Source organism: Macadamia integrifolia, chromosome 2, assembly GCF_013358625.1.
Source record: "Macadamia integrifolia cultivar HAES 741 chromosome 2, SCU_Mint_v3, whole genome shotgun sequence".
NCBI classification, from domain to species: Eukaryota; Viridiplantae; Streptophyta; class Magnoliopsida; order Proteales; family Proteaceae; genus Macadamia; species Macadamia integrifolia.
Window position 1 is genome coordinate 38,984,382 of NC_056558.1, and position 27,659 is coordinate 39,012,040.

General features: G+C 37.4%; 2 protein-coding genes across 3 annotated transcripts; one reads left to right on the top strand and one right to left on the bottom strand.

Annotated features, from left to right (window-relative positions):
- Positions 1-2,014: 2,014 nt before the first annotated feature.
- Positions 2,015-18,808, bottom strand: LOC122071846 (zinc protease PQQL-like). Of its 2 annotated transcripts, none has more exons than XM_042636279.1 (21): positions 18,328-18,808; positions 17,257-17,503; positions 17,044-17,169; positions 15,967-16,104; positions 15,733-15,867; positions 15,376-15,633; positions 15,170-15,307; positions 14,858-14,927; positions 14,532-14,745; positions 12,700-12,805; positions 11,917-12,150; positions 7,163-7,324; positions 6,898-7,047; positions 6,724-6,815; positions 6,552-6,633; positions 6,352-6,435; positions 6,125-6,241; positions 5,835-5,945; positions 5,657-5,737; positions 2,978-3,172; positions 2,015-2,442 (listed from the first exon to the last, which is right to left on the bottom strand). In XM_042636279.1, exons 1-21 carry the CDS (start codon positions 18,534-18,536, stop codon positions 2,365-2,367), a joined length of 3,027 nt encoding a protein of 1,008 aa, XP_042492213.1. In that variant the 5' UTR covers positions 18,537-18,808; the 3' UTR covers positions 2,015-2,364. The 2 variants fall into 2 exon arrangements, with proteins under 2 accessions (XP_042492213.1, XP_042492214.1); XM_042636280.1 differs by having other exon boundaries at positions 17,257-17,498; positions 18,328-18,463.
- Positions 18,809-23,052: 4,244 nt separating this feature from the next.
- Positions 23,053-26,670, top strand: LOC122057190. Its single transcript, XM_042619217.1, has 7 exons — positions 23,053-23,454; positions 23,695-23,780; positions 24,328-24,406; positions 24,486-24,545; positions 25,664-25,785; positions 25,947-26,018; positions 26,333-26,670. The coding sequence occupies exons 1-7, from the start codon at positions 23,089-23,091 to the stop codon at positions 26,433-26,435; spliced, it is 888 nt and encodes a 295-aa protein (XP_042475151.1). The 5' UTR covers positions 23,053-23,088; the 3' UTR covers positions 26,436-26,670.
- The last annotated feature ends 989 nt before the right edge of the window (positions 26,671-27,659 follow it).

Here is a 27,659-nt window from a genome sequence, read left to right on the forward strand (position 1 = left end):
ATTAGCACGTGATTCTGAATGGTATCATTATGGCTCCTTTGGTTGCAATAGAAATTTAAAAGGGGGGGGAACAAAATTTTCATACTCTAAAAAAAAAAAAAATTTATAATCATTATCTAATATGATTGTATAAACTACTTAATTTTTTTAATCGTATTTAATAATGATATATTTTATATGTAATTTTTATTTTACATATTATAGCAAAGGGTTTTGGATGCAAAGAAAAGTGCAATTTTATAATTAAATATTAAATGATTTGAAGTTAATGTTATAATCACATGGGTAATGATTTCATATATTTCTTTTTAAAGTATGAAAATTTCACTTCTTTTTCATTTAATTTCCATTATAACCAAACATAGCCTATTGAAATACCAGTTAGGTACTAAATAAAGATCCCATTGGGGATTTGTATATTATTATATTCAATAATATACAGACAATTTCACTACATTCTATTTCGATGTGAGTAGATACACAAAATCATGCGCAACTCACAAGATAAAACGAGTACATACACGAGGTAAGAGATTTACGTGGTTTGATGAACTGTGTACATCCATGAAATAAGATCCAACTTCCATGAAAAATCAAGAGAAGAGAAACAATTCAATCCTCATGATTTCATACCCAAAGCTAAACCTTTGATGCACACTTCTCTCTCCTCCCATTCACTCGACATTGGCTCATCACTTAGTCCACCCACTTTGTACCCCTCAGACTTTCTCATGAATCCTCACATCTCAACTGCCCATGGTTTAAAGTATCGGTCCGTATCATACTGTATCATCCGATACGTATCCGTATCGGTCCTTACCGATACGATACTGACCGATATGATACATGATATTTTTAAAACCCTTTTGTATCTATACATATCTGACGATACACACCGATACACCACTGATATGCACCGATACTCACCGATACGTACCGATACTCTATGAAAAATTCAAAATTGAAGTGAAATGTACGTTTCGGTATGTATCGATACGTATCTGTATGTATCGATACGTATCGGTATGTATCGATCGATTCACACCGATACGTACCGATACGGTCATAAAATGGCCAAAATGGGTGATTTTTTAGAAAAAACACAAATTTTTGAGGTGTTTTTGTTCCAAAGTTGCTGCCAGCCATTTTTCTCTCTAACTAAAGTGGAAATCAAGGTTGGGAACAATGATTTTACATTTATGGGACAACTACAAACCTTGGATTCTTAGTGCGATACTCTCAATTTACTGTTTATGCATAATACATGTTATATATAACTTTTTTTAACTATTTTTTTATGCAAAAGTGTATAAAAAAGTGTTTCCTATCCATTTATGTGCGTATCTTTAACGTATCTTAGTGTATCTCCAATACGATACGATACCCTCCGATACGTATCTTAATTTTGACCGACCGATACGATGACCGATACCGATACTTTAATCCTTGCAACTGCCCCACTTGGATCATCATTATTCCTCATGGTAAACACTTCCCTCTTCTTTTAGGACTACTTTTTCACCCTTAGATGACTCTACCTTTTTGAAGACTTCAACCAATTGAAATGTTAAAATGAAAAAATAAAATAAAAAGGAGGGAGCTTATTTGAAAGATAACCGCTCATGCCGTTTTACTCTTTTAATTCGAGGTTACTTCTTCAGTGGAGGTATTTATTTGAACTTAGGGACGTAAGTTGAGTAAGAATTCAATCAGTTTAGGTTTTTCAATGTGGTACATCACATTGATAAACTTGAGGCGTGGAAGAAAGAATCTGCATGCTAAACCAATGAGGGTTGAGAAATGTATATAATCTATATGGATCCACTGGGACCCACATGATCAACATAGGAGAGAGAAAATCAATGTAGGCCCACTATTTATTATATGAGAAGAGTATAAAAGTAGCAATCTTTTTTCAAAAATAAAAATAAAAACCCCTAGAACCTCGTGTGATTGGGTCACCATCCAACTGTCCATACTGAACAGGTATTTCACATCCAAGTACCTTATGCTCTGTTCCCAAATGGAATGCCTTAATAATGAAAAAAAATAATGGTGTATGAAGTATGATACAGAATGATGAGAGCCATAATGGCGAAATAATTGATGACCAAATTATACATTCACATGGGACTTCTGTTGGCTCAATTGTGCTCATTTGTTTTTTGGAACTGCATCCCCCACGTAAGGATGAGCTCTAAATCCTTACTTCAACAGGAAATCGGTCTTCAGGGTCTCCAGTTTTTTTGCAATCTGTTAGAGCCTTCAATTTCCCCTTGTCAAAAAATCAATTTCACACCCCACCTCCCCCCCCCCCCTACCATTTTTCTCCTAGTACATAGGCCTCTGATTAACCAATTTGTCCTAAGATTTGCCAGTGCTTCTTGAATATCTCCACAATGTCAGTGCCAAGAAAACTACACCTGCAATGCTGGCCAAAATCTGCAAAAATCCACAAGAAACCAAATTGTGAACATAGAAAAAATGGATCTACTTTGGTCTAATGCATATATTATGTCAACCGAGTATCAAAACACAAAAAAGGTAATGACTGTACAAGCCAGGTGGGAACCAAAGGTTCAAATAAGATAAAAGAGTGTCTATAAACACAATTAGACTAATAAAATTTCTTGCCTTCTAAAATTTGAAAATTTCCTTGATTCACCTCTGAAGTTAGTTCCTTCTATTTGTCTCCTTTGACAAGTAAAAAAAAATAATTTACTACCAAGAAAGCACTCTGTTTCTTTTTCTTTTTTTTTTTCTTTCCTATCCCTTTTCTCAAGGCTATGTTTGTTTGCAGGTGGAAACCACATAAGGCAAAACAACCAGGTAAAATAAGTATAACAGAATAGATTTCTACACAGGAATTTTTATTACATGGTTTTAACTGCAAACAAACAGGAACCTAAAGAACATTTGTCGCATCATATGTAACACATGCAGGGCACGCATGAATGCAGATAAGAGTATGACTAACCTTTGCATCTTTACAAGAGTTGTTTGGCAATGATGGGATGAAAGATTTGAGCAATTGCAGTCGAGACGTCCGGGGCATGAGAATCACTACACTGTACTGTTTTCTGCATGGAAAAGGTATTATCCGTTGCAATGCCAACTGTGCTATTGATGGTCTCAAGGATTCTCTTACTTTGATGCGTCCTTCATCTTGAATCTGAAACAGGAGCATAAATTAGTATGTATATGTATATTTACAACAGCAACAATCATAGCCTTATACCAACTAAATGGGGTCGGCTACTTGGATTCGATATGGAAATTAGAAAATAAAGAAGCCCAACAGAGAGATTAAAATCAAGAAAATTTGAGATAAGAGAATAAGGTAAAGCAATAGAAAAAGGCGCATCATGGGAACATCTCCTCTAAGGGGTCGGCAACAAACTCTATCCGAAGTCATACTAGGATCAAGCCCTACCCTATGCATATCTTTCTAAACCACTGCGTCAATAGTCATTTTAGGCCTACCCCTACCTTTTCTAGCTCCCTCCAAATGAATCTGGTCACTCTTCTTTACTGGGGCATCCACAGGTCTCCGTTGAACATGGTTATCCCACCTCAACTGGCTCTCACGGAGCTTGTCTTGGATTGGTGCAACCCCCCAAATCATTGCTAATACAATCATTCATTACCCTATCTCTCCTAGTCTTCCCACATAGCCCTCTCAACATTCTCATCTCCACTACACTAAGTTTATTCAAAGTACTTTTCTTGACTGCCCAACACTCCGCTCCATATATGATAGCTAGTCATATAACTGTTCTGTAAAATTTTCCCTTGAGTTTAATAGGCACCCTTTTGTCATATAGCAGTCCCGATGCACCTTGCCATTTCATCCACCCAACTTTAATCCTATGGACAACATCATCCTCTATATCTCCCTCTTTCTCAATAATGGACCCCAGGTATTTAAAATAGTCACTTTGGGGTAGTTCATATTCCCCGAGTTTCACCACTCCCTCCCCTCCTCTCCTCTAGATTTATTGAAGGGGCACATCATATATTTGGTCTTCGTCCTGCTAGTCCTAAAACCTCTTGATTCCAAGCTTGATCTCCATAGCTCCAGTTCAGTATTAATTTCATCCACAGTTTCAACAATTAGAATAATATCTTCAGAAAATAGCATACGCCACAGAACCGAGTCTTGGATGTGCCTGGTTAGATCATCCATAATGAGTGCAAACATATAAGGACTTAGGGCAATTCCTTGGTGTAACCAACTGTGATTTAAAATTCGTTACATTGACCCTCTGTCGTTTTGACACTCGTCACCACTCCCTCGTACATGTTCTTAATTATAGCTACATAGTTAATCATACCCCTTCTCTTCTCTAGGACATACCAAATTAGCTCTCTATGTACTCTGTCATAGGCTTTTTCTAAGTCAATAAAGACCATATGAAGGTCTTCTTTGTGGGTTCTAAATACTTCCATAAGCCTCCTTAGGAGGTAAATAGCTTCTTTTGTGGATCTCCCTGGCATAAAACTGAATTGATTCTCCGATACCTTAGTTTCCTCTCTTAGGTGGGCTTAAAAAAGTTTCATGGCATGGCTCATAAGTTTTATGCCTCTGTAGTTGTTGCAGTTCTGGGCATCACCTTTGTTCTTATAAACCGGAACCACAATGCTTCTCCTCCGTTCATTTGGCATAGTTTTTCTACTCAAAATTTTGTTGAACGACTTGGTTAGCCAAGGCACCCCTTGTCCTCCTAAGCTTTTCCACACTTAAATTGGAATCTCACCCGGTCCCAAAGTTCTATGTATATACATGGATTATCCAATGGCCCAATGGGACTTTATAGCTACAAAAGAGATGGGGGGTGGAAATGGGGTGCCTTATGGCACAAGTTGGAGACAGAAGAATTGAATCCTTGACCTCCTGGGAGTCTACACTCTACTGGGAAGGCACCAACCAACTGAGCAAGCAGCTGCCTGCCCCTATAGTAGGTGTATTTAGAACTTGACACCTTTTGGTTGCCTCGTCTTATTCCCAAAAGTTCTTTAAAGTCAGGCACAAAAAATGGTGAATAATATAGCCTGACTATAGGATAGCCACCCTATGGATGGGAAATGTCCCAAATTTTCAGCCCACATTTATAGATTGAATGACAGCACTCAAATGAAAGATCAGAAAAGCCATTTGCACTATAATAGGCAAGCAAGAGAACAAGTTCTCAGGGAAACAGAATCCCTATTGAAAATGCATTAACAACTCTACTATCCACCCACATAATAGAGTTGTTAATACCATTAAAGGTAAACTAGCTAGCAACAGTGGCATCATCTAATGTTGAACCAATTAATCATGAAATCCAAGACTCTACAATACCAACACCCGACTATTTCATGGAAAATTTTCAAGAATATACTCAAATGCTTCATTGAGATTCTTTTGCAAACCAACAAGCAACTTAAAACAGAACAAGAAAAACATATATCCCAAACTAATAAAAATCCCCTTCAATAAAAAAACTAGGTTCATACAATCAGACAAAAGCAGATCCTTAAGAAGACTTTGATAGTAGAATCGAACAGATGGGTATGGTACTACTCAACACAACAAAATGACCAAGCACACACCATAAGACTTGAGGAATAATGCAGCTTTGGAGTAGTAGAAAAGCATGCTCCATGTACTAACCTCAAAAGAAGCGCCAACATCACCAGCATACACCCTTGACTGGTAGCTGCGCAGAATTCTATCTAACCAGTAGTAGTTTTCCTGCAACAGTACAAAACTTATCAGAGCCAGGGCTGCAAAGAAAAAGTCATGAGCATCTGTAACATAAAAAACAATGAATAGAGCTATAAAAAACCACCTGCAAACCATTTTCATGGGCTCGTTGCTCAATTTCAAGGATCGTTGAAACATCCTCATCTGAAGTGCCTTCCTGCTGAAGACGTGCTATTTCGTCTAAAACAAGGTCAACCTGCAATGAATATTGCAAGTAAAGACGACTTGGTAAGAACGTTAAAAGGCTGATTTGTGAATTTTTTATGAGAACAGGACGTTCTAAATAGTACATCAGCATACGCTTGCATGCTCTCTCTCCCCAAAAAAATACACATACATTAACATAAGCTTGCATACCAGAACTACAAAACCTACCAACACTGAGGAGAGATCTGGGTCACAAGAAAAATTTATGCTAATATCTCCACGCACATCCCCAGTCCTCGATGGCTTATTACCCCCGAGGAATACTGAAACACCGACTGAGTATATCTGAAGAAAGAAAGCAATTCAAAAGAAAATTAGGCTACAAAATTACATTACTTAATAAAAGATTAACTCTCAACGATAAAAAACTAAAGAAACTAGGGAGAAAATAACACCTGACCATGCTCGAATCGAAGAACTTGCATTATTTTTGTTTCCAGAAGTTTGCTCAGAAACCCAACAAAGTGAATTTCTTCGATCTAGAATTTAGTTTGTTACAGTTTAGCCAGAGGAAGGAAAAAAATGAACACAATGGAAGTACTGGGCATGGTAATAACAAGCCATTTTCCTAACTAATATCAAGTGTCACATATACCATAGTTTCATTCTTCAGCTCCACAGGAAAGGATAGCTGCACTGAACATTGCGCTTCCACCATGGGACTGCGAACTACTTCTCTAGAAGCTCACCAAATAATGCATTAGAGACTAGAGAGAGAGTACTTGTGCATGTGTTAAATTTAAAAGGAGGAATAAATGCTTATTTACCTAATGATGGATGCAGGAAAAGTGAAAGGCAATCCTTTTAAATCGTCACGATTGAAATGTAAGATTGGTTCTGGAGGCTTTGGTATCCCACCCTAGATTGACCAAATCTCAACCAAGTCAACATGGAACATCAATGTTTGAAGGTTGAATCAACTTAAAAGGGATATAAATTACCAGATACTGCAAAATTAAAGGGCGTGACACAGCAGGATCAATATTTCCAACAATCACAACAGTGAAAGTTGAAGGATCCTTAAAACAGTTGTTGAAGTACTCGCAAGCTCTTTGAGGATCAACTTTTCGAAGGTCACTAATCCTAATCGGCTGCATAAATAGAAACACCAGCTATAAAAAAGTAATGGCTAAATTAACCTAGGAACAGAACAAGCAACAGCTAAAGTAGAATCTAAGGCAATTATAAATGCAAGACGATGATTACCCTAAAAAAATAGGAGTTCCCATAGTTCAGCTCCCGCACACGATTTGTGAATGCAGTATAGGGATCCCTCTCTTGAGCATGAATTGCTTCTTCAGCCATTTGCATCACTATTTTGACTTCTTCTCCTGGGACTACATCTGTCGTGAATAGTTGATAGACGAGCTACAGGTACCCCAAATAATAATAGATTAGAAAACAACAAAAAGGGACAAGACACAACCAAACGTATGTTGAAATCGTCTTATGGAATTTTTTAGTCAAGATTAACATATTGGTCCAGACTTGTTATTCTCAAGCCAGAAATTTTAACAGACAAAGATCATCGACTATTCATGCAAATCCCTAAATAGAACCTTTCAGGACCTAAAAGAGAAGTGGCAACGTCAAAGAAAAAACCAACTAGATCCCTCACTAAAGAAGGATCCATGAATGGAACGCTAAGTTTTCTCCAAAATCATGGGCGGTAATCAATTTGCAGCTGATATTTTCACTATGCTGCTATGTAAGTATGTAGCTTCTGAATTTACAGGTTGGTCCATGTTCGTTACCAAGATGGGAAAAGTGGTAATGCATGAATTATGGGGGGATATGTAAAAAATAAAGAACAGTTACAACAAGAACCTACTAAGTAGATAAAACAATTAAAAGAAGGAAAATAAATTTTACTGAACTGGAAACCCATTAATGGCACATTGAAAGTTAGCATAAGCTACCAAATAATCCAGTACAGTTACGACTCCTTAATATGGCACACATCTAAAATTCACTGTGAAACATCACAGTTTCTCTACCGTATGAGGCATATATATATATTCATTTATATATATCGTGCACCTTTTGAGATATGCTGCAGGTAGTGCCTCTTCAGGTCAGACTTTGGAATGATTGATTGTAGGATCAACTCTCGATGGTCCTTAGAATAAGGTGACAAGGGTCAATCCAGCTCCAAAGCTCCCCTGAAATTAAAGTGTGATGGGATGTGAAATAACTGGGAAAATTATTTCTCATGCTTGTCTAATCTTCCAAGAAGGCAGGGATCTGATAACCACCTCCTCATGCATTTTGAATGTGCTGAAGATTGTCCCTCATGTTTGCCTTATGCTACCAGTTCTCAAAGCTATATGGAAATGTTGAAGTTATTGTAAGGGATTGAGACTTCAATTGTACAATCCCACCCTGGACAATATCCTTCCATTGCTGCATCTACTTGGCTCCGTCCAACACCATTTTTATATCATGCTCAAATTAGGTGAGTGTTCAATGGGGAAATGTGTCCACATGGTACTTGGAGTGCTTCAAGGATATCCCTATGCGGTGATATATGCTTTCTACAGTCTTCATGGAATTGGGTTTTCTATATAAGCAGCAATGTTTGAGAATCCCGTGAAATAATTTGGTTTCGACAAGGGTCAAAACTAAATGGGCCTTGACTCACCAGGCATGCAAGATTTTGGTCAGAACTTATTGGTTTCAGTCGAAATCTCGATTATGTTTCAGGTTTTGGTTTCAGCTCGATTGAAACGTTAATTTCATATAAAACCAAGTTTCAATTGAAATGAGTCCCTAGAGAGTTAATCTGGAAAGTACTTGAGAAGGAAAGTGTTTTACTTAAATATATGGACATAACTATAGATATGTATGATGGTGTGGTGATTAGTGTAAGACCTGTGAGGGTCAAGGTAGTGAATTTACAATTACAATTGAGTTATATCAAGGATCAATTTTAAGCCCCTATTGTTTGCGCTTATCATGGATGAATTAACTGGAAACATTCATGATGAGGTTCCTTGGTGTATGCTTGTTGATGATATTGTTTTAGTTGATGAGACAAAAGCAGGAATTAACGCCAAGTTGGAGTTATAGTGATCAACCCTGGAATCAAAAGGTTTTAAGATAAGCAGAACAAAGACGAAGTATATGGTGTGTAACTGTAGTTACATAAGGAAGGATAATGGGTTAGTGAAAAATGATGAGAAGGAGGTTCCACAAAGTGATTATTTTAGGTATCTGAGTTCAATCATAAATAAAGAATGTGATATAAAGGATGATGTTTTACAAAAAATTAAAATAAGATGCATTAAGTGGAGAGGTAGGTATGGAGTGTTGTGTGATCAACGTGTTCCTTTAAAAACTTAAGGAAAATTTTATAAGACAGTCATACGACCAGCTATAATGTATGGTGCTGAATGTTGGGCAAATAAGAAGCATCATGTAGATATACTCAGTGTAACGGGAATAAGGATGTCACTATGGATGAGTGGTAAAACTAGGAAGGATAAAGTAAGGATTGATCATATTAGGGCTGGTTTCGGAGTAGCTCCGATATATAATAAGCTACGAGAAAATCATTTGAGGTGGGACGGCCATATTCAACGGAGGCCTTTGGATGCTCCATTACGGAGGAGTGATGTGATTCAAATTGAAGGATCTAAAAAAGCTAGCGGCAACCAAAAGTGATTTAGGAGAAGTGGTGAGAAAAGACATGTGATGGGGACATCCACGTGTACCAATGGCGTAAGCGCAAGACCCAACCACGTTTGCACTCTATTTGGCTGGAGGAAGGTCTCACAGAAGGAAACTAGAGGAAAGAAGAAAGAAGAAGGAAGGAGAGAGAATCGTTCTAGCCTTCCCAGTGCTGGATACGACTCTCTCTCCTCCCAATCGGCCAATATTTGTGGCCCCCACCAGATCTTGTTCACTTTAGTAGTTTTACTTTAATTTATCTTATTATTCAGTTGTTTTGAATAAATAGGAAATTAAATATTTATCTTATTGGTCTATTAGGTATTTTCTTTATCTTAGAAATTGTGTTCCTAAAGTAACTTTTTTTTTTTTTTTGTAATATTTTTCTATGATATTTGTAAGGCCATTGGCCTCAGTTTTTTTTTAATTAATGAAAATTATGGAAGCAAAAAGAGCAGCCCCAATCCCCCACCACTTCCCCTCTCTCCCTCAATCTCATTTCTCCCTTTTCTCTCTCTCTCTCTCTCGTTGTTCTCTCTCTCCCCCTCTATCTCACTCGGTTACTTATCCCATGCTGTACTTATTGTTTGCAAACTGCTGAAGACTCCATCACTCATACAAGCTCTATCGGCACCAATAAAGATCACTTCAACAACAAACTGGATTTTCTTCATCAACCAAAGTGGATCGCACCTCTGTATTTTTGGAAGACTTGGGACTCTTCTCTTCTCCTCAGATCTGGACAGCAATAAGGTAAGTCAGTCCCTTCCCCATTCCACCTCCATTGATTCCTTTGTTACCTTCCCAACCCACCCACTGAAATCTGAAACTGTCCTACTGTTTTCAAACCTTTTATTTTCTGTTGTCTTTAAAGAATTCCTGCTGATTTGCTTTTACTAGCTGGCTGATTTTAAGGAACAGTTTGGTTTGCTTATCATGCTTTGTGTCTTGGCTGATTTGTGCTAAACCTAACATATATATGCTACTATGTTCCCTTCCCCATATCCCCATTTGATGCTTAAGTAATTTATATGTTTTTCTTCTTAGACTATTATTGGTCATTGCTGCTCCGTTAATTAGTCCATTATTTTTGCATGCTAAATCTATATTATTGCTGAGCTCCATTGAACCCAACCCAACCCAACCCAACCCAAGTCCTATTGAATTTATCTTGTTCTAGTTGAGTAGCCCCTGTAGGAAACCTAGTTGTCTAGGCACCCTCCTACATCAACAAGCATAGCTCAGGCCTTGTATCAAGTATGATGTCGAATAGAGCTGTTGGAGGACAAGGATCTATGTCGCCAACCTCATTGAGTTGGGATAAGGCTGACTTGTTTGTTGCTGTTGTTCATTCGTTTTAGTTTTTTTCCCACCGTATGAATGTATGATATCAAAAGTTTATTGAGGTTTTGAAGACCAGAAACCTTGTCACGCTCTTCTTCTGCATATTCTATGGTTCGTGCATACCAATGTCCCATGAAAGAAGACGATTGGGAAACTCCGAGCTTTCTATTCAATTCGGTTGGGTAGGTTGGAGGTGTAGCTGATGGAGGGAGGAGGGAGGAGCGGGGCGGGCTGAGGTTGGGGAGTTGTAGGGGGTAAGGTATAGGGGCAGGTCATCATTCTTCAGCCAGATGCTGAAAGGGAGAGTGGGGAGAGAGTGCCACAGGTTGCAGCGAGTGGGGGGAGAGAGATGGAGTGTAACAGGGTGGACAATGACAACAATAAATGGGTTGAAGGGATGAAATGCAAGAAGGGGCATCCAAGGACATATAAGATGCTAGCATGTACAATTCCATTATACAATGGTAAACTATAGATCCCTCTCCCGAAGAATAATATGGCAGGACTTAATATAGGCCCTAATTCAGTCAATTACTTACAATAAAAGAATAATAAAATAAGATGAAAATAAACTGATAAGGAGTACTCCATGACCTGAACTGCTGAATGGACAGATCAGATAATATTCCAGGTTCATTAAACCTAGACAATTAAACCAGGATTAAACCAAAAAAAAAAAACTGGTTCACAAGTAAATTGAACTAAACAAACCAATGCTGCATCAACAGTATCTAAGAAAGACGGCTTCAAATATAACAAATCGGTAAGACATACTGCATAGGGTGCATATAATCAGTCATGAAACATGGGAAGCAAAAGAAAGGAATTTTTTAAGTCATCTAATAAGTACAAGCCTTAGAAGGTTTTTATGTCGGCGCTCTATTATGCATGCACACACACAATATGAGAGAGAGAGAGAGAGAGAGAGAACAACCACTAAAACGAACCTGCAAAGCAGTTTCCAGGTCAGAAGGTGAGCAATCACCAGAAAAGGTTCTCATGTATGCTCCAACTTTAGTGCCCACTTCAGCTCTCTTACCAGCTAACAAATCCATGAGCACAGATGGTCGGTGACCAAATATGCCTATTTCTCCAGCAATGGTCGAGCCCATTGAGCATGAGAAGTACTCACTTTCTGAGAGCTCAGATAAACCTCCATAAGCAAACCCCGTGAAGAGAACCTAATCAAACAGTAAGTATGTATTAAAAGAAAAGAAAAAAAGGCCATAAGTTATGTCCTGGCAAGAGAACTCCATATAATTTTTGCAAGAAAATATACATCATCTCAGAGAGAGAGAGTGAAGGAGAGGAAATCGATGAGATAGTAAATACTAAATACACAGTGTTATTGCTCACCCAAAAAAAAATATGCAGCGTTACAAATATCAGACAATAACATATTGGGACCTGAAATAGTTATGTCCTGGCAATGTAGATACAATGTATATATATCTCCTACCATAAGTGCATGCTAATCCACAAGCAATAACAGAAGCAAGCAACAGAAATCAGGTTGAACATCAAAGTTTCCATTCTCACTTTATATTCAATAACACCACAAAATGATTGCGAGTCCTGAAGTTGAGACTGAACAGTATTTGAGTCCTCATCCTTCCATTATTCAATAGTTCTCTTTTGGAAAAGTAATCTTAATCAAACATGTGATTTATCGCTAAGGTGCATTATAAAACTTATCCATGTTTATTTTCTAAAATTAACAAAATTAGTACCTGATCATCAAGGAAATCTGTGCACTTGTAGCAAACTCTCATGCCATTTGATAGAAGTAACTCTGTGACTCCAATACTTGAAAACTCATGCTGCTGCAGAGTATCTCTGAAGAGGGTTTTTTTTTTTTTGGGGGGGGGGGGGGGGTCGGGGTGGGGGGAAGGGGAAATTTTTGTCAAAATAAAGAAGACGTGAAACACAAAGAATGAAACCACCTAAAATAGGTTTGAGATCCTACAACAGTCTTAACTAGGCTACTAACTGAGATGATGATGACAACTGCTGAGTAAAAATCACCGCAAAAGACTATCTAAATTACAGATCCTAAAAATCGAGTTAAAGTAGATATATATATATATATAAAAAGGTGATTCACGCCATTTATTACCCTTCCTTTTCTAGACCAACCTAATTCAACCACCAGATTGCACCCAAAAAAAAAATTTCAACCACCAGAAACCAAGGAAGGTAGTAACGCAACAAATTTGCAAAATTTGCCTTTTTCAGAGAAAGGCATGGAACCAGGTGAAACAAAAAAATAAAAGAAGAAGATAATAATGGGTCAGAGACATGCATGAGGAACCTTCACTCGATGGAACTATAATTAGGAAGAAGAAAAATGAACTGGAAATAATTGCACAAAGCAACTTGTGCTGTTGCGAAAACCAAGTTAGAATCATTGCAGAATCTCGCACTCCATAAAAACCGCAAACATCAAATTTGATAAGGTACAAGGCTATTAAGTTCCGCGGGCTAAAGCAAACAGAATTAAAGTAGGATGGATGAAGTGGAGAGGTGCATTTAGAGTGTTGTGTAATAGTGTATTCATCTAAAGCTTGAAGGAAAATTCTATAGAACTGCCACAAGACCAGCTATGATGTATTAAGGCATAATGTTGGGCAGTTATAACTTAGATAAGTTGAGTGTTGCATAGATGAGGATGTTGAGATGGATGTGCGGCAAAACTAAGAGAGATAGGGCAAGGAATGACCAGGTTAGAACTGATTTGGGAGTTGCCCTAATTGAGGATAAACTCTAAGAATGTCGTTTAAGGTGGTATGGCCATGTTTAATGGAGGTCTTGGTATGCGCTAGTAAGGAGGAATGATCAAATCCAAATGGAAGGAGCTAAAGGAAGGCCTAAAATGACCTTAGGTGACGTTGTAAGGAAAGACATGTAGAAGCTAGGTATGGACTCGAGTATGATCGCTAACAGAGTTGTTTGGGGGGCAAAGATTCAAGTAGTCGATTGCTTCAAGGTGGGATGTTCCTACATGTTGCAAAGGCTAAGTTGTTGTTGTTATTGTTGTTGTTGTTGGGCTAAAGCAAACAGACAAAAGTGAAGCAAGATGATCGATACCTAATTATGCTTGTGTCTGTTACTACCAGCCAAGTGGCAGACTTGGATGGATGTGAATAGGACCATGTGATATAGGACCCCATACCAATCTCATTGGTCAATTTCCAGCTCAAAAAAAGTGCCGGAAGTGTTTAAAACTAAAAGCTTCCGAAAATTACAGAAATTCCCCCAGATTCCATTACAATAAAAGGATATTCTTTTGATCTAATAAAACTTTAAACTCACTTTTGAGGCACTTCCTCTTCTCCTATTGGTTTTCAGATGGAACTTTACCTAAGGGGGACCAATATCTGATGAACCCACTAGTGTCCATCCAAATCTGTCATGACAAGTAGTTATCGATACTAGATGTAACTAGTTATCATTACTCTTATCACCACCCACTATAATTGTAGTTCAAATCATCTGGCTAGGGGTCTAAATATTTCAAAATAAAAGTACCCAGGATGCGTTAAACCCTGCAGTTAATGTTTACCCTGGATCTGGTTTTGTGCTGAAAATTTCGTCAGGGATGTTTTGTTCATCCCACAAGGAAATATTTCTTTGTTCCTCAAGAGAATTAACCTTCATCACAGCAGTTCTAAGATCATCAACTGTTGAAGTAGCTCGAGGTTCAACTGTCTTAATCACACAGCTGCTTGATGTGCGGAAGTTCCCAGCATACTTAGATACCTCTGCCGCTGATATTTCTATTCAAGAGAAGGGGGGGGGGGAGGGGAAGGGAAAACCTGATTACAAAAATTGTGTCTATAGAAAGCAAATAGGAAAAAGATCCAGAAAGCATAAGAATAAAAAACTTACGAGGTAAGATGGTCTTTTGTAGCTGTGCTTCATACTCAATTCCAACAACAGGCTCATTATGGAGAAAATGCTGTCATATTAGAGATAACAATGATTTCATTATGAAAGGATTTGAACACTAATAACATAATTTTAGATCAATTAAATGGAGAAGACAATACTCAAAACTACCGGGAAAATCAGGATACGAAGTAGAAGTGGGGGAAGAGGCAATAAGATGCAGCATCAGAAAAAGTGGATAGAGTAAAATATGCCAATCATGGACACAACATGAGAAAAAAGAAGAAAAAAAAAAAGATAATCTTGGATTACCTGCAGATATTCATCTCGCAGGCTTGTTGACTGCATTTGGTCACGCTCCAAATAGGCAGATTCGATCTCTGACACCATTAAAGCTCTGACAGTTGATATTTCACGATCTGAAAACCCATGAAGCCGAACCCTTGCAACCTAAACATAAGGCAACAGTAAGAACAAAGGAGAAGCTAGTTAACCATCATACATTGCAAGCGTTATACCTCCATCAGTATTGATTCCAGTGCTTCAACGGTCCCTTTCTCTTTGCAAGTCGAAGTAATTATATAAGCCTTCATAGGTCGAACAAGAACATCAGCAGCTGAAGAGCATGAGAAGTATGGTGGATCCTTTCTACGAGATATTTTAAAGAATCTCTGATTTAGAGCACAATGGAACATTGCTTCTGCCAGTGAATCCCTGTAATCCTTCACAGTCTTCAGCTCTCCCACTGGCATCTTACAACTGATCATTACTGCCGACTGTAATGAGGCAATCCAAGAGAAAAAAGTCAGTTTTCATATGTATTTGTGTCTACAGCCAGATAAATTAAAATATTTAAGGACCCCTTCAGTACTGACCCCAGCAGCTTCAGATTCAACAAAATATGAAAAACGCGGCTCATCATGGGATGGAACAGGGAAATAAGGAATATTGGGAGGGTCATAAGGAGAAAATTTCTGTCCAAAATGAGTCTTTATCAATTCAACTACACTCTGCACCCAAAAAGGAAGAGGATAACTGCTTAGAAAGCTGAACTAGTACAATTGTTGCCATTTGAATTTGAAAGGCAAATCTAAAGACGAAAGACAAACCTGTGTATCAGAAAAATCTCCAACAGCCACCACTGCCATATGGTGTAAATGGTACCACTTACGATAAAATTGCTTGACAGTCTCAGAAGAAACTGTCCGGATCACCTTTTCAAGTCCAATTGGTAGACGCTCAGCATACTGCAACCAGTTAGCATATTCTAAATGAAAAAAACATGGTGCAAAGTAGAAAGCATTCATCAAACAAGGAATGGAGTCCTGGCCCAAACAAAGATGCACCATGAAAACAACACATACAGTTCTACATCATTGACGATGGCCAAAGATGATGTTTACTGATAATTCCTAATGAAGAAGCATTCAAATACTGCATGAATGCAGATTAACTACCCAGATTAATCTTAACTAAGACAGAAAAGTGAAAATTTAATTGAAATAATCATCAAAACCAGAGTTTCATACCAACCATTTGGGATCACTACACTGCAAAATTCTAACTGATCTCAATTTGAAATAATCCAAAACCCAATATACTGAAAAATGAAAATTAGAGTCATCCTGTGTTCCTTTGCCAGCATGGACAATTTGAAAGATACCTCTATCTGGGATGAATCCTAGTTGAAAAGATATCAATTTTATGATAACGGTGATCAAAGATGGATAGCTGCTAATAATATGCTTCAGATACTTAGCAGGTGACACTGGTACAACATAAGACATTATTTCTCCAATGTTCAACCAAACTAATTTGTTTGCATCCAGAAATTGTGGAAATATTTCGAAAGCCATCTACTTAGATGGCAGCCCCAAGCTTGGTTGCCTCCACCAGCATCCGGTTATTGACTCCCCAAGGAACATGCTTACTGTTGTTTCATCCCCCCACCTCCCACTTGATGTATCCCTTCTCTTAGTTGGGCTCTCGGCCCCTTGTTGTTGTTGCTGCCTCCTCTGAGGCCTTGCCCCTTGCAGCTCCGCCCCCTCCCCCCCCCTTGTTTTCCCTTGATATATTCCTTCCTCTTTGGTAATGAATTTTATTATCCAAAAAAAAAAAAGCTTAAATGAGCACATCAAAAAATGAAACATTGAATACCAAAAACATGGAGAAATTTTTAGCAGTACCCTAGAACCCTCCATCATTAAAACCCAGTGAGAATCCTGCATCCGCCCATTCGCATTGCGGCTTCCTCTATATTCTTCTAAAACAGCTCCTCTTTCTTTTTCCAGATCTTTTGCTGAAACTCGAACCTGCATTTACAGGTGAATACAGATGCTCTGAGCAAACACAAACTAGAAATCATACTAAGTCACTAAAGCATCATTTAGTGTTGCTACCTCAGAGCTAAATTCTGCCAAGACTGATATGGCATGAGACAAAAGCTCAGGTTTGTCAACAGGAACAAGCAGCTCATAAATGGTTTCATCAGCTGATGTTGAGGCATTCTGACAAGCACCAAATTCAGCCCCAATGCTTTCCAGAAATTTAACAATGTCATGATTTGTGTACTTCTCAGTGGCACAGAAAGCAAGATGCTCGACTATATGGGCAACTCCTCTCTCATCCTCCTCTTCCAAAACTGAGCTGCCATGAACCAAATGAAATGGCCCGCTTAATCAATCAAGTAAGAAGTTTCAAAAAACAAAGAAAATACATACTAGCTTGAACAGAATTCGTCTCCCACTTCCAACTAAGTGCAGCTACTAGTGGAGGCAGTATAGACAAACAAACACCATAATAGATTTCTATAAGATCTGAAATGTAATTCCTTAATCACTGCACATTTAAAGGAACCCAAAATTAATAAACTGCAGCTCACAGAGGAGAAACTAGGTGGTCTGCCGTGTCCAAGAGTAGTGATGTAGTGATGTTCCGCTACCACTACATACCCAAGCCTTAAGGTAAAAAAGAGTAATCCGATAAACTGTCTCGGCTTCCTTCAACCTACCATTTAAGATCAAGTTCTCCAGTCTACCATGCAAAAACTAAATTAGAGAATATATCTAATAACATTGAACAACAATGAATTCAGGTAGGATGAGTTATATATCCCAGGACACAGCACTCCGGTATTCATGGCTCTTGAAAACCAAATGAGAGAAGTGCCCAACGTAGTTAGCAGGGATTTGACATTTATTTTTTTTAAATTTAGCCTTAATGTCCACAGATTACTGGAGGAAAACCTATAAAACAAACAAGAAATCAAAAATAAAGATAATTCCAAGAACCCAAATTCCAGTAAAAGAAAATCAATTGAAAGGAATTGAATAGAAAAAACACAGTCCTACCAACTACCAAGTGGAAATCCATGGTCCGAGAAGGACCATTTCTAAATTTCTACCAGACGAAAAAAAAAAACCCAAGAAGAAAGCAAGAACTTCAAGATAAAAGAGAAGCAAATCACTTACCCGACCTTGACAGCAAGGGCGAGAGCAGCACGCATTCTGGGCTTAGAATTGGATCGAACGTAGTAATAGAGACCGTTATCTAGCCTACCATAGTCCACTCCAACGGGCTTTTCACCAAGAACATCGTCCATCGATACATGCACAAGCTTCAGCGACCTGAATCCATGTTTCTGTGCTATCCGCGAAGTCTCCGCCGGAAGCAAATCCATATTATGGCTTCTCCCGATTGGTTCCCAAGATATTTCTTCTTCTGCTACTCTTCTAAAGCTTTGCTAATCTCAAATTGTCTTTTACAGTCTTTCGCTCTATCTGAACAAATCAAAATAAATAAATAATCCTAAACTAATCGAAAACGTTTTCCGTTGGCGAAATTTTTTTCAGTCACTTCAACTTTAATCTATATTCTCTTTAGACTCCTCCATGGAATATTTCTTTGCCGATTCAGTCAATAACAAATTTTCACTTCTTTTCTCCTAATTTTTTTAGATCGCACTGTTTGATAACATTTTTAGGAACGTATTTTTTCGTTTTTCAGTGCTCATAAACGGAAAAACACCCCAAACTATTTCGTTTCCATTCCATTTTTGAAACATAAATAAAAATTTATACTTATTTCTTCGTCTAAAAACGGGTTTGATGAAACGTCATACTTGTTTTTCCGTTTCTTATAACAACTTGTCGGCAAAAAAACCAATGGACCCCGATAAAAAATGTATCTCCCAATACAGCATTTACCTTACTTGGCGACTCTCTAAAATTCGAAGATTCTCCGAGGAAACGAGAAGGAATACACCAAATTTTTTGTTTTGTTAGTAAAAGCCTTAAATTCACATCCATTGATTCCTTTGTGGATTTCTTTCAATTCTCTCCGAACCCTCGTGAATAAAATATTGAATCGTTGTTGGGAATTGAAGTTCGAATTTCCCAGCAAAATGCACACTGACCCAAGGAATCTACCCAACCCTACTCAATTCAAGAAACAAGTTTATCAGACACTAAAAAATTTGTTTCTATTCCCATAAATGTGAAAAATCGTTTATGTTGTTTTTAGACATAGAAACAGCAAAAACATTATGAAATGTGCCTATGTTTCTATTTCCCTTCATATTTTCATCTTCAAATTTACCTCTTAAGCTTATACAAAAATTATTTCACTATCTATTATGGGAAAGAATTTTTATTTTCGGGAGCATGGCCTCTACACCAGCATAGAGGCCAATAGGAACGCGCGCACAAGCATAAACAGGGATGGAATTTCTGCCTTTCATATGAGCAAAGTGGTCATTTTGTTCCACCTTATGTTTGGTAGAGGGGCTCTACTATTGAACATAATTATTTTTTTCATATATTATATATTACAAATGTTATATTATGAAGAGGTTGGGTATTCTGCTGACTTTCTTAAAACTAGTGGCTCAATCAATGGGAGAACTAGGATGGGAGGGATAGTGAGTAATTTTTCAAAAGTAGGGGAGAGATAAACACAAATTTGAGTATACCACTAGCATACCTAACATTTTCTCTTATATTATTTGAAAAATATTTAGGTTAATTAAATTAGGGAAAATATTGGGTATGCGGCCGATATCAAGAATGCTAGTACCCATTGTGTTTATATCTCTCTTCCCTTTTTCTGAAATCACCCTCATATCCTTCATGAATCTCCATCATGTGATCATATTAGTCATATCCACTAGCATACTTGATATCGGCAACATACCTATCTCTCTCTCATTAAATTAATACATAAATTTAAATATATGCTATAAAATTGGTCAATTAGCATTTTATTCAATAAATATCATATAATATCTCTCATCTCTTATGTTTTTACTTCCTCTTATCACTAGTCCCTGTCCAGTTGCTGGAGAGGATGCAAATCCCTTGTCCAATGGCAAGAATATATGCTTAATCATGCATGGTGTTTGTTATGAACATTTTGCCTAAAAAATTTTCGATAATTATAAATGGAGAAAGTTTTCCTGCACCACGTAAGAAGAGCTTAGCCACCACCCTACGGTCCTAAAACATCCTTCTATAATGATCAAATGAATTGCCGCAATCAAAAGATTCCTCTTCATTGTTAAAAAAAAATTAAAAAAATTCCTCTCCATTGTGTCATAAGGAAAACTCCATACAATATAATTTTAATCTATGGACCTAGACCGGACAGGAATTCCCCAAAGGAATATTCCATATCCAAATTTTATATACTGATATACCCTTCTGTTTTATTTTTGGAAAATCTATACTCTTATATTGCAAAAGTCTGATCATAGATATTGTCTGCCCCAGTGACATTGCAATGTTATGATTAGGTGAACGGACAGTGTAGCAACAGTCTCCAGCAATTGCATCCTATAATGAATGGAGCAGGTTATCGGTCCCACAAAGATAATATATTCTCATTTAACTTTTCATGGCGCTTTTTTTTTTTTTTTTTTTCTGGTAAAGAACTTTTCTTAGCTCTTAATAGCCTATTTAATCGAAGTTGTACTTTTCAAAAAAAAAAATCGATGTTGTACTTTTGTTGTACACTTGGACGGATTGGAACTCAGATTATTTGTCGTGGCCCCACCATCAAATAATTAAAGGGGTTAATTACTATTATTCTTCCATAATTGGCTTATATTTACACAAACTCTTCTACCTCATTTTTTTTTACTCATTCTTCCAAAAACATAAATTATCTCCCTTTCTCTCCATTAGTTTTTTTTTTTTTTTTTTCAAAAACAAAATGTAACTCAAAAAAATTGGTCAAGGAAAGGTGGGGCTGAATCCCTCAATAATTCAAAATCACCAAGTTACACCTTGCAATTAGTCCCTTATTGCAACATCCTTTTCTACAAGATAGGGTTGTAGTGTATCAAAATCATCCGCATTGAGGCGATGAGGGGCAGCGAATATCCAACGACTAGGGTGCATGGTTGAACCCTTTCAGTCGTTGGATGCTTATTACACCTCATGAATCGTTGTAGACAATTTAACTTGATTAGAAGGCGATTTGTAGAAGAAGGTGGAGAGGATAAGAGGCAAAGGTAATCTTAGGAATTTTGAATTATCCAAGGAGAAAAAAAAAGAAAAGAAGTTTGAGACATAGGGATTTGGGTGAGTATCAACCATAGTTAAAGCAGATTAAAGGTCTTCTTGCACTAGACTAAGGTTCCCTCAATAGACATGACTCATTGGGGCCATGATATGGATGGACGTGAGTATGTAGTATCATTTTTATTTATAACATGGAAAATATATTATTATTCATGGGAGTATGAAAATTTGGTCTTTTCACATCATGAAACAATTTATTTAACATTAATTTCAGAGTTGAATATGCCTAGTTTATAGGATTGAGACCGTCTATGGCACCATAGGGTGTGTAGCGCACATCTAACGATTAGGAATGTCTTGGGCTGTGCTTGAGCACTTTGGGCAGCGTATCTAAACATTCCTGATTATTAGATATGTGCTACATGCTCTATAGTGCTACAAAGGAGCCCAATCTTACTTTAGAAGCTAAAGTGTTTGGACAAAGGTCTTTACGAATATGTAAAATATCAACCCCTTTTACATCTTATCTTCCACGTGTTTATAATAATAGTACATAGGATAAAATATTTCTCATCTATTTTGTCTTTTTAACTTCTTTTACATCCTTTTAAATCCCAAAAGAAACTAAAGTTCAAGATTTAAAACTTGAATTGGGAGGATTGGAGGTGTTTATTTTGATTCCCATTAGATTCAAATCAATTGAAATCTAAAAAAAAAATACAAATAGGAACAAGAACTCAAGACCGTCGATCATTTTAATTTTTAAAATATTTTATTAAAAAAATATTATCTATTTAACTTGAAGTATTCCATAGGTATATTTTATTGATTATTCCCATTTTTACATATGATTTTTCTAACTTGCAAATTTTTTTCATTTTAAGAGAGCAATTATAACTAATTTCAAAGGAAAAAAAAATATATTCTCTAGCCGGACAGTCCCTACGCTCAAACAAATAGGGGAAAAATGATGCTCCCACCCCTTATTGATGCCCATATGTATCTCCTCATTAGCCTTGCATTCAAGATGAAGCGTAATTTTCCCTAAATCCAAAATAAATTATGGAATCAACATTAACTATAATTTGATTCTTTAAACCACTGAATTCTTTGGGGTTTGGGCGTTGGACCGCACATCTTCGAGTTTATAAAATACGGGGAAAAGATTCCCTCAAACACCTACAACTCTCCAACAACTAATCCAAGGTCGTACCAGAAAAAAAAAATAATCCAAGGGTTAGGAGCACTTGAACACGCATTCCCAGATATTGGTAGGTGTTGAGATTGGTGTCTAAACCCTCACAACCCTTGAATGGTCATAGGAGGGAAGTTGGAGAATCAAATCGTTAAAAGGGAAGTCATATCCTGAATTACCTTGCCCTGATCAACATTTCAAACTACAAAATCAAAGATATTTTGACATGAATTAGAGCATAGTCAATCGGAATCGATCACAAGAACCCTAGAATTGGCCCTCATTTACGAAAACTCAACCATTCTAAGGTTTTCTTGGCATGAATCAATTATATTGAATTATTCAAAATGAGGTTCGGTTACAGCCGATTCATTGATCCGATTCCCAAATTTTTAAACAGTATTCACGAGTCGACTCACTATATCGGTTTCCCCTAGGAATCACCCGTGACCGATTCAAATAAACCATTTTTATAAAGAGTGCCCCCCGGGTCGTGAATCGCTCTGTGAAGAGTGAAGATGCTTATCTCACTACTTCAGCCACCGAAGCTGAAACTAACGAGCTGTGATGTCTCCTGCGGAACTTGTTTCCCTGCTTCAGCTCGTCCTTTACCTTTTATTACTCTTCCAAGTTCATGTAGCCGATGGCGACCTGAAACCTCGGCCCTGGTTGCCACAACCAGTCGAAGTGGCCGAAGTGATGAACACCAGAAATTGCAGAAAGAATTTGAAGAAGATGACGAAGATGAAGATGAAAATTATGGAGGGGTTTCTTCTCGGAATAGTTTCAGAAGGAGAGAAGAAGAGAAGGATTATGACCGAGACCCTGAATTCGCTGAAATCCTCGGTGGTTATTTCGATAACCCAGAAAAAGCTCAGGCCCGAGTAAGCTACCATTCCCAACTGTACTTCATTCTATGATTTCTGTAATATTCTTCGCAAGGAATTCTTGTTTTATATTATCTGTTGTTTTTTTTTTATATTCCTCGGCGGTAACAGTCTCGATTGACTCTGGGATTCCTTTATTCTTAATGGGTTTTCCTTTTTCTTTCAGTGTTTGTGCTTTTCTTTTCATTAGATTTGAAAATTTTCAACGCGTTTAATAGCAAATGAAATGTCTTTTAGGTGGAGGAAAGAATAAGAAAGAAAAGGAGCAAGATACTGCACACTAAAACTGGTTCTTCTCTACCCATGAAGGTGACATTCAACAAGTAAGTTGCAGATGTATCTTTAGTTAAATGTGTCACTCAGCATGTCTTTATTCCTACGATTGATTCTTGGAAGCTTGTAAGATCAAACAAATGAGTGGTCTTTGTTTAATATCTGTGGATCTGCAATCTCTTGCTTTACATATCAATCAACTGAGTGGTCTTTGTTTAAGATCTGTGGATTTGCAATATCTAGCTTTGCCGTAATATCAATCAAATGTGTGGTCTTTGTGTATGTGGATTTTGTAATCTTTAGCTTTTCCAATTAAGCAAATTTATTTCAATATGACCTACCAAAAATGAAAAATTTAATATGCATTGTCTTCCTTTTCTCTTTGTAATGTTGACTTGTCATCTTAAGCTGACATTTCAGACTTGATCCGTGGAGAGACTTTCTTTAACTCCTATACCTAGTGATGTTAGTTACGGCATTCCTTTGAAGTACTTTGCTGTAAACATTCAGAATTAACTCTTGTTACATAATAATCAGAGGGTTGTATCTCGTTGTCATTGCTTCTGATTAACTCGCGCTATGGCTGGCATTTTACAGATTTGATTTTTCAAACTCATATATATGGTTGGAATTTTACAATGCTCCATTACCAAATGATATCTCCTTAATTTGCAATGTAAGTGATACCTCTCAGAGTAATTTTTATTTCATTGTACATACATGTTGAACAGTCAGTTATTAGGACTTATATGCAGGCAGTAAGATCATGGCACATAGTTGGACGTCTTGGTGGATGCAATTCCATGAACATGCAGGTAAAATTTTCTTACACATTTCATGTGTTGGCATGAAGTTTCATACCCTGGTTGTATTTTTCTAATTTTAGCTACCGAAAAAAGGAGTCTGCAGCAAAGTATCCATCTTATTGAGCAAATATGTCATTTTTCCTTTAGAATAAGTATTTTGTTCTCTCCACTTGTGTTGGTGTATTTATTAGTTCATTAATTCAATTAAAACTAATGAAACCTTTCTGACTAACTCATCCTATCAAAGTAATTATGTAAGTTAGCTTTGAGTATTGTCATCTTTATGCCATCTAGTAAAGTTGGATGATGATATGTAGGAGATACCCAGAAAAGGTGTCTGGAGTGGGTTTCCGTTGTGGTGTGGGGTTGTCAACACAGCTACTGGCTATTACTTTTGTTTTGTTTGAATTGCTCTTCCTACAGTAGAACTATTTTCTCTGCGATTTTGATCATCATTTTGATTCGCAGATGCCAACAAATATGTAACCAATTGTTGGGAATTTATGTATTCTGTGTAAGGAAAAGAATGGAAACTTGTTAGCTGTTCATGATAAGCTATAATTGGGAAATACTCGACCCTCCACTAACATGAGTTCCTTAGGTTATCATTTTTTTCCAATTCCCTGGAAATTTGTTTGGTTGCAAGGGGAATTAAAGGGAAGGGAAGTTTTTTGAAACCTAAAAAAGAAACTTCTGTAATTATTACCACACATGTTTATGTCATTAACTCCAAATCATTCCTTATTTGGTTATTAAATTTCACTATAATTTGCATCCAAATCCTTAAATTTAGAAATTAAGATAAAATCACGTCTAAAAAGTATAATTACTAGGTATAGTAAGTATTTTAAGTAGTTTATATAATCATGTTAGATAATGATTACAAAATCTTCCTTTTTAACTTACCTTCCCTTCCCTTCCCTTCCCTTCCTTTTAATTCCCCTTGCAACCAAATAGAACTTTATTGTTTTGGATATAATCTCTTAGTTGACAATCATACCTCCCCCCTTTTTCCTGAAGATTCATTAGTAGTCACGTTTAATTTGGCATGTACATTTTTTTCTTTTTCCTTTTCCTTTTCCTAATGCTGTTTTGTGGCTAAAATGATTAATATCTGATCTCTGCAGCTGTCACAGTCTCCTTTGGATAAAAGGCCAAGTTATGATGCAATTCAAGGAGCAAATGTGACACCTACCACATTTTATAACATCGGTGATTTTGAGGTTCAAGATAACTTAGCGCGCATATGGTAAATGCATCTGGTTATTGTGGATGTTAAATAGTCACTAGTGAGTTTGGTTACATTCTGATAGTCATTGTTAGCTCTGTTTGTAACCTTGCTTTTTGTATAAGCACATGACAGAAATGACCCCTAAGATTGATACTGATGAATCCGGTCAAAGTTTGCAGGGTTGATATTGGGACTAGTGAACCATTGCTTTTGGATATTTTGATAAATGCCTTGACACACATAAGTTCAGAGTAAGCTGCTCCCTTGCCTTTGTTTTTGACAATTGTGTTTCTTTTTGGGCTCAGTAATGAAATTTTTCATTAAATTCGTTTGGTTTAAGGCATTTTCAGACTCCTTTTGCCCTTTTCTTCGTTACACTTCTTGTCTATATGCTTCATGAATTCTTAGGAGTGCCATGTCCCATCTCTGTGGTTAAGTCTATAACCAGTCTTCCATGGCTTTGTTTTGCCCCTCATGTATGTTCTTTCAGTTAGTTTTAGAAGGGCTACTAATTCCAGTTTCTTATTTCTCATTTTAACCAAATTTCTGGATTTCTTGCTGTCAGTTACATCGGAATAAAACAGGTGGCTTTTGGGGGATCTGAATTTGAGAACTGGAAGGAGAATTTTACATCAGAGGATGCTGGTTGCAGTGTTCACAAGATCTAGATCGCCAATGCCTAAGGAATTTCGATGGCTAATCTCTGTAGACAGATTAATGAGTAGGGAAAGCAAAGAATGACATAAACCTGTTTACACTCTCCCGGTAATCTTGCTGGTCTGTGTAGTTCAGGTTATAACCATTGATGATGAGGAGGTGGAGGGAAATTTTGTCTGAAGGATGTAAACTTGGGTTAGAAATGTAGATGTTTGAGCTGTTTGATCGTGACTGCAATTTCAAATATGCTTATTCTTCTCACCCCCTCCCCCTCCCCCTCCACCTTTACCTTTCACCCATGTATAATTAATTGCTCAAAGTGCCGAATTTTATGTTTTTGCACCTTTAATTGCACGAAACAGGTGGACCTAAGGTTTCACCATTGTGTCCTATTGGTAACAAGTTGAAGTTAGGAAATAGCCTCTTCGCAAAGCAGGGGTAAGGCTGTATAAATTATGACCCTTCTCAAACCCGTAGTGGTGGGAGCTTCATTCACCAGGTTGGTCCACACCTGAAATTGCATGAACACACTTTGAGCCTATACGCAACTCCGTCAGAGCCTATATGCAACTCCATCAATTATTATGGTGGAAGAGGTAGGCGAGGGTGGTCTCTTTGAAAGAAGTGTGGTTGGCTGGTGTGACATTAGTGCCTTAATTCGTTTGGCTTCAGAGGAATGCAAAGCGATATGAAGGTAAGGCCTTGCGTGGGGATCTAATCTTTAAACAGATTTTGTTCGCCCTAATGAGGAAGTGCCTTCGGATCAGGGTAACGTCACTTTGGTAACTTCTCTTTTATGCTCTAGACAAATTGGTGTCCTCATTCCTCGGAGGGTTTGAGTTATGGAGATTTTGTAGTGTGCTCCTTTGACTAATTGGATTAAATTCAATGTTGATGGGTGTATGCTTGGCAATCCAAGGAGAGTAGGGGCAGGTGGAATTTTTCGAAACTTTCATTCTAAAGTGGTTTCTGGGCCATAGAACGAATTATGAGGTGGAGTTTATGGCCTTGGTGTATGGTTTGTTGGTTGCTAGAGAACTGGTCCTTTCGATAGAATGTGGCTCAATGGCAATAACAATTACGGTCTATTATGGATCAATAACCTGGTGTGTTGAGCAATATTGGATTTTTCCGCGGCAATACTTGGCCTCTATTCAGTGGAAGCTAACACATTGCTTTAGGGATGCAAATCCCATTGTTGACTGCCTTGCAAAATCAGCAGTGAAATATGGTGT